This window comes from Chaetodon auriga, chromosome 6 (genome assembly GCF_051107435.1).
Source record: "Chaetodon auriga isolate fChaAug3 chromosome 6, fChaAug3.hap1, whole genome shotgun sequence".
NCBI classification, from domain to species: Eukaryota; Metazoa; Chordata; class Actinopteri; order Chaetodontiformes; family Chaetodontidae; genus Chaetodon; species Chaetodon auriga.
The window spans coordinates 77,411-85,000 of record NC_135079.1 but is presented as its reverse complement, the minus strand read 5'-3'; the positions used below and the strand labels follow the sequence as shown (position 1 = coordinate 85,000).

General features: G+C 45.8%; 1 protein-coding gene across 2 annotated transcripts in view; it reads left to right on the top strand.

The window, feature by feature from the left end:
- Positions 1-7,236, top strand: part of ankrd27 (ankyrin repeat domain 27 (VPS9 domain)) — a 22,942-nt gene extending 15,706 nt beyond the window's left edge. For both annotated transcript variants that reach the window (XM_076732884.1, XM_076732885.1), the window contains 10 exons: positions 339-455; positions 689-733; positions 819-935; positions 1,014-1,208; positions 1,684-1,803; positions 3,084-3,257; positions 3,545-3,638; positions 3,940-4,018; positions 4,116-4,173; positions 4,317-7,236. In XM_076732884.1, coding sequence (XP_076588999.1) covers positions 339-455; positions 689-733; positions 819-935; positions 1,014-1,208; positions 1,684-1,803; positions 3,084-3,257; positions 3,545-3,638; positions 3,940-4,018; positions 4,116-4,173; positions 4,317-4,886 — 1,569 coding nt within the window. In that variant the 3' untranslated portion in view covers positions 4,887-7,236. The remainder of the gene's footprint in view (positions 1-338; positions 456-688; positions 734-818; positions 936-1,013; positions 1,209-1,683; positions 1,804-3,083; positions 3,258-3,544; positions 3,639-3,939; positions 4,019-4,115; positions 4,174-4,316) is intronic.
- The last annotated feature ends 354 nt before the right edge of the window (positions 7,237-7,590 follow it).

Genomic DNA, 7,590 nt, shown 5'->3' with positions numbered 1-7,590 from the left:
CAGGTGAACGTCCACTAAGCAGTGACTCTGTTCAAGTCAGGTGATCATATATCTGACCAGCTTTTACTCTGTTGTCTGTCTGTCTGTGAACCAAATTTCTACCTCAACCCCAGAGGTGTGTTCAATTATTTCCCAACCTCCGCCTCATACTTCAGCCTCAGCTCTCTTTGAATGTGGCGTCACTGGCTGGCAGATCGGTCTGCTCCTCAGTTTTGTACATACTGTAGTTTTTCTGTAACATTTATACAGAAACTGTGTTTCTGCATGTCGTCGGTTTTCAGTGTTGACCACTAATGAAAACTCTGTACTGATGCATTTTTGTCTCCTCCTCCTCCCAGTCTCCCAGTCGCTCCCCTCAAGCTTCAGACGGCAGCAGCCGTCGCTCCTCCGTCTCCAGCACCTCCTCCCTGAGCTCCGAGGCCAAACCAGAGGGAGAACGGGTCCGACACAGAGAGGTACCAGAACATCCTGATCCTGCAGGAAACACCTGTCAATGACCTTCTCCCCTTGAAATCAATGAAAAGCCTAAACTGACACTCGTAGATAACGAGTCCGCTGCCAGTACAAGTCAAAGTTATATCAGTAGTAATAACTGAAGTAGTATTCATTGTAGTAGCAGTTTCTCTGTACCTGTGATACAAGCTGCTGCTGTTTCCATGGCGACTGGCACTGTGTGTGTGATTGACAGGTGGAGAAGCTGCTGCGTGCTGTGGCGGATGGCGATGTGGAGATGGTGAGAACCGGAAGCAGTCACACGTCGTCCATCTATGGAAGTACACTCCTTCATCAGCGCTCTGTTTGTGTGTCTGTGTGTTCAGGTGCGTTACCTGCTGGAGTGGATGGATGAGGAAGAGGAGGATGAAGGAGCGCTTCGGTCTGAGGCACCGCTCTGCCACCCGCTGTGTCAGTGTCCGGACTGCGCTCCTGCTCAGAAGGTGGTCTGACGTGTTCACGGTTCACAAACCGACAGACATTTATGCGTCCAACTGACGTGGCGTCTGTGTGTGTTGCAGCTGTCCGTCCTGCAGGCCGGCGCTCTGGGCGTTAACAGCTGTAACCTTCATGGTTTCACGCCGCTCCATGTCGCCGCCCTGCACGGCCGCTCCGCGCTGGCCACCCTGCTGATCCGCCACGGAGCCAATGTCAACGCCCGCACTGACCAGAGCGCAACGCCGCTTCACCTGGCCAGCCAGAACAGCCACATCCAGGTAGGAGGACAGTGGTCCAAATGGGACAGATGGGTTGGATGTAGACGCTGCAGACACTGATGATGAGAGCTGAGCGGTTTGAGTCTGTGACGTTCTGATGTTTACAGCTCAGCTGTGTTTGTGATGAGACTTCTTCACATTTTGATTTGGATTCTGTACTATCACTCATCATCATCATCATCATCATCATCATCATCATCATGCTTTGCTAGGGTCACTGGCGCCTCCCTGTGGCATAAAGGCAACAGTGCACAAAAAGATTTAAAGGAGAAGTCTGAAATTCTGTTCTTGTTTTTGTCACCAAATCCCATAAAAGACTCAAAGCACACACTGTAGTTTATTCTGACTCAGTCACACCACACACACTCACCACAGCACCAAACATGGATTCATCCACCACTGAAAATAGTCCCCACAGTTGCTCTATGTCCTCCAGTTTGATGATGATGATGTGTGTGTGTGTGTGTGTGTGTAGGTTGTGAGGTTTCTGCTTGAGTGCAATGCTAAACTGAACAAGAAGGATCACTATGGCAACACACCTCTAATACATGCCTGTCTGTGTGGAAACCTGGAGACAGCCACCACCCTGTTGCAGGTGAGCACTGTCACACCCCTTTACCTGATGTCGGTCTTGTGTCTGAAAGTGAATCACTTTCCTGTAAAAGGCACAAGTCTGAATTTAATGCTGTCAGATTAAAGCAGCACAGGGTAACACACGCAGAGGTCACTGTGTCACATCTGTTACAGAGGAAATAAATCAAACAAGGAGCCAGTTTAAAGCTGATTCTTCTCAGATCAGGTCGGACTGTGAACACCATTTTCCTCGTGTCAGAAATCCCAAAGACAACCACAAACTCGTGGTGTGTCAGTAAAGTGTTGCTGTCAGTGTGTTTCTCTGTGGATTCATGTTCCTGCTGTAGATGTTTCAGCTGCAGCTCATTGAACTCCTTTATATCCTGTTGGTGCTTTAATCTTCATCAATGCATCAGATTCTAGAAGATCATCATGTGTTTGCAGCTCGGCCGTTCTGTGAGAACCACGTATCTTCAGAAAAACAGGCTGTTTTCAGCTTTGTGACGATGATTTTCAGCTGATCCAAGAGGCTTTTTAAAGAGTTTACTGAGCTGAAGAAGACATGAAGGAACTCTTCATCCTTCAGTTCAGCACAAACACTCAACATCAACACATCTGGAGATACGAGCTTTTCACTGGACAGGAAGGAATCTGAAGAGTAACTAAAGCTGTCAGACAAATGTAATGGAGTAAAAAGTACAATGTTTACCTCTGAGATGTGGTGGAGTAGTATACAGTAGCATAAAATGGAAATAAGTAAAGTACAAGTACCTTGAATGTGTAACTTGTACAGTCTGTGTTTCTCTTTGTGTAAATGTTCTGTCGTGTATGAATAAAGTTTTCATGAACGTTCCTGTCAGTCACATCTGTGTCAATGACAGACACCTGTCACTTGTTTTGAAAGGTGTTCACAGGTAACGCCTCAGCCTGCAGGTGTGAATCAGCCTCCTGTGCGTGTGAAAAACGTGTGCTCGTACCTGAACGTGTGAATGTGGAAGAAAGTTTTGCAGCTGCAGAAACATTTTGAGCATGTGTGAAAAGGTTTCATGCACACAGATATAATTTGCACATCAGGGGAAAAAGTTTCTTACAAATTCACACGTTCAGATATGAGCACACAATTTTTTCCCGTGCTGATTCACACCTGCAGGCTGAGGTGTTACCTGTGAACACCTGTCACAGCTCCAAACGTTCATGAGCCTTTTTTGCTTCCATAGTTTAACCGGCAGTGTCACGTCTGTTCAGGACACACATACACACGCTATGCCATCATTAACAGTCTGTGTGTGTCTGTGCGTGCAGAGTAACGCACTGGTGAACGTGGCGAACCTCCAGGGGAACACCGCCCTCCATGAGGCGGTGCGAGGCGGACACCAGGCACTGGTGGAGCTGCTGCTGAGGGCCGGAGCGTCGCCTGGCCTCAGGAACAAGCGGCAGAGGACTCCGCTGGACTGCGCCTACGAGCTGGGCGGAAAGGTGGTTCCACACACACCACAGGACGCCATTTCACTGCACGGTCTTTTGAAGAGCTGGTGGCTTTTGATTGGCCAAAGTGTGTCAGGACAATGTGCAGGAAAACATGTTGGACCTCGTGCAACATCCTGACGTAGAAATGCTCCTCAGAGGCTCGTTTGAGAGACTGGAGAGAAACTGAATCGGCGTTAACGTGTTTTATTGAATGAAATTAGAACAAAGTTTAATAAAGAACCTGCTTTAAAGTCAGAAGAACTATTTGAGCAACTTTCTAACTTTTTCCTCTGCAGAACACTGAGATCCTGAGAGCCCTGCAGAAAGCATCTGGACTTTCTCCTGATGCCGAACCAATCAAACTGCTCTCAGTGCCCAAAGGAGCTCTGGGTAACAAATATCCTATAATATTAAACCAAAATAGTTTAGTTCAGAATTCTTCTGATTCTGATATTAAACCAAAATAGTTTTAGTCCATTGATGTTGTCCTGTCAGCCTCCAAGAGAACCTCCTTATTTCAAGCTTTGAAACCAAGTGATTTTCCCGTTTTCTGATCAGTTCTCAGCCTCAGTTCAGCCATTTTTGTTTGATTGTCAGATGTTTTGTCAGCATACTTTATGTGTGACTCAAAACTCAGTTCAGACATCCACTGAAATTAGTTCAGGTTTTCTTTCTCTTGTTGCTCCTGCAGCTCATTCTTTCGTCCAGCGTCTGAGGCCACAGGATCACACCAACGGCCGGCGACAGAAGCTGGCCCAGTCCATCAGCAGGTTGCTCCCACCAAACTCCAGCTCTCAAATAACCCAAAATAAGAAAGACTCTGTTCAAGTCCTCCTATTAACTGTGTTTGGCTGTTCTTTGATTCAGGATTCAGCAGATGAAGAAAGGTTCTGCTCCTCCCCCCAGGTGTTCTACTCTGAACCAGGTAAACTTACTAAGGATCAACCCTTCAGACAACATCATGACCTTTCCTGTGATGCTGATTTCATTAAAGTTGTAAAAAATCACTCCTCTCTTCTGGCGCCACCCTGTGGACAAACTCATTTGATCTTGATTTTATTTTCTCAGGTGAGTCCGGACAGGAGGACGCTGAGGCGAGGGGAGACGGTGGAGGTCAGCAGCCTCTCAGCGAGCCTGGACGCCGGGCGCCGGCCAAGAGGCCGGCCCTTAGGTCGCTGTCACACTCTGGACTCAGGAGAAGAAACGCCGGCCGCGCACACTTCCGACACGACCGAATACACTCCACAAGAGAACCACCAGACAGATGTGACACACACTCCCAAAGCAGCTGACGGCAGCCTGTTTGCCGGTGTCCACATGTCCAGAGATCCAGAGGAAACTTACTCCGCTGACGACTGCAGCTCCAGGAGCGAGAGCCCGCCATCCTCACCCTCTGCTGCACCGTCACACACCGAAGATCTGTCTGAACCCCCTCCTCCACACACACCAAGCGATCACTCTGCTTCACACCTCCGCGCCGGCCACAGTCTCCACTCTGTAGACACACTGCTAGAATCATCCTCTGACCAGACCGCGCCCCCACCTGCCCCACTGACCTCCATCCCACAACCCAGAGTGGGGAAGGCGATCCCAGAGACACCAACCAAACAGGAGGCTGAGACTGAAAGACAGACTTGAGGAATTAACGCTGAGCTGCTCAAAGCTTTTGGCTTCCCTTTGCTTCACCGAACAGGACCAAAGAGGTGGGATCCGACTCAGAGGAAGCCAAACTGACTGACCCACCTTGCAGCTGCAGGTTCCATTCTACAGAAAACAAAACATTTCAAAGGGTCGCTTCGTCCAATTTACAAAAGCATTTCTCTCATATCCCTTGTACTCATCTCACCAAGCAGATAGATGATTAAACCTTCTCCTGAGCGGGGTCGGACCAAGCAAATTCATTTCACGAGACGCACAGTGAAATGTCAGATAATTGAAGAAACAAAGAGCGAGACAGGGACAAAGGGAGTGTTTTCTACAGACAGAAGCAGTGAAAGTGACCTTTTCTGCAGGGCCTCATCAGTGAAGTGTATGAACTGCTCTGCAGACTGGACTCACCTGAATGAATCTAGCACAGGTAAGACGAGCTCAGCGTCCCTGCTGTGAGCAGGACTTCATTAGAGTGGAACTGAACAGGAAGTTTGTGCTGATCACAACGAGCAATTTTCAAGATTTCAGCAATGACAGCATCTTTGTTCCCGTTACTCTTGATAATCCACAGAACACAGTCAGCCATTTTCTTACTGCAACCATGACTAATACCAATACTATAACTCAGACTGTGACTCTGACTGTTCTGTTTGTTTGGCAGAAAGTAGCCCAAGTGAAAACTGTTGACTTTGACATCTCTGAATTACCACAGTAACTGGTAATGCTAAATTAACTGCATTCACCTCCATTGTTTGGGTGTGGAGGCGAATTAAAGAAGACTGACGAATCTCCAAACTCAGACTCGCAGACTGATGTCTCAACGCCTGGACAATAAGTGAGGAAATGTGGGTGGAATTTGGGTGCACTTGCCCTTTAAAGTCACAATGAAATGCTGAAGTCAAGTTTTCTGTGTTACATGTCTCTGATTTCTGAAGCTTCATTAAATTCGCTGCTGGTCACTGCTGACCGTAAGAAGCTTTTTGGGGCTCACAGCAGCATCTTGTCATCTTCAGCTGACATCAAAATAGCGCGGCCAATTTTCATCCTCTTACATGGTTTTATTTTGGAATCCCATCAGGTGAACTTCCTATGAAATGCCTTTCTTTCACTGACATCCTGTTGATTTACACTTTTTTTTGTTGATCAGAACATGTGAACCTTTTGGAGAACATCAGCCAGCTCAAAATATAAATGATCAAAATTCCCAAAACAACTAAAAACAGCCTTAACAAAGAAGAAATGAGGAAGACCCGAACTGATGTCACGGTGAACGTTAACGATCCTTCCCTGCATTATGTCTCATCCTGTTTCAGTGTGAAATCGACTAAAACATTGTTTCACTGTGACTAAAAGAGTTCAGCCGTCACATTAACAGATAATTAACTCCTCCGGTCTGAGGAGGTCTCCAGACTGAGCGGCTCCTGTATCTCCTCCTCTTCCTCTTACCTGAGTTTGAAGCACTTTCTTCTTCCTCAGGCCTTCATAAAAACAAAAAGGGATGCAAAATGACGTTATTTTCGTTTCATACTGTATGAATGTTGCTGCTTTGGTTTTGTTTTCAGCCACGAGACGTAGACTTCATTTGAAGAACAGGGAGATTTTTTGTCTTACTTGAAGACTAGAAACGTTGTCACTGTTTAAAACTGATTTACAGTTTGGTTGGTTTGCTCATTTTCCCCGTCATACGTCTCCTGTTTTTATCAGGATCGCTCGGCTGGTTTTAAAGGTTTTAGCTCAAGTACAAATCTGCTATTTTACAACTCTGCTGACTTCCTTTTAACCACTGATTTTAGTTAATCCTGTGAAATCAGCTTGCAGAGACTTGAATCTTGGTACAGAGAGATAATCTGTCACACTTTGACCTTGCTTGTTTTTTGTCAGAGTTACATATAATAATTAATATAATAATTTATTTTACTAGGATGATGCTTAGAGACAGAAATGTTCCAAAACAGCAGCATTGATGGTTTTACTTGATGGTTTTACTGATCTCGAGCTAGTTTCAAGTCTCTGCAAGTTGGTTTTCATAGAAACAAAGTGAAAAAATCAGCTGTCTCAGGATCAATACGGTGTACCTTTTCAGTCCAGTGTCACCTGTCCACTTCACACAGTCCTCTTCTGTCCTTCCAGCAAGGACAAAGCTTCAGTTTAAACTGACCTCGTCATTCATCGACTCTTCGGCCTCTTGTGTTTCAGTGTCAAACCCGATCAGAAGTCAAGCATTGATTCATTTTGTACCACTGTTTTTAATTTCTGGTTTGGATGTTTAAAGGTGAAGTGAATGTGCCTTATTTGATTCACACCCAGATAACAATAGTAAACCTGCCAGTGAGACTAATTGTTTTTGTCAGTGGTGTTTTTCTCTGAAGAAGCTTCATTACAAAGGGTTGGGTCACAAAAATGGATTATAGTGCTGAATGTGAAAATAGTGAGAAATGTGGTGACAATGAGCCCAAAGTGACGCCTTCACCATGTTCGTTTGGTCCAACCAACAGTCCAAAGCTCCACATGATTACAAACACATTCAGATCATTGAGAGGAAAAGCAGCAAATCACACGTTTGAGAAGATCAAACGTCACGTGATTCCACCGTCACTTCAAGATGTTTCTTCTCTCGCCAATTCAAGTATAATCGTGTGAAATACAAATACTTTGGTAACGGGGGTTCGTGACAGAGGAAAAATAATAAAAT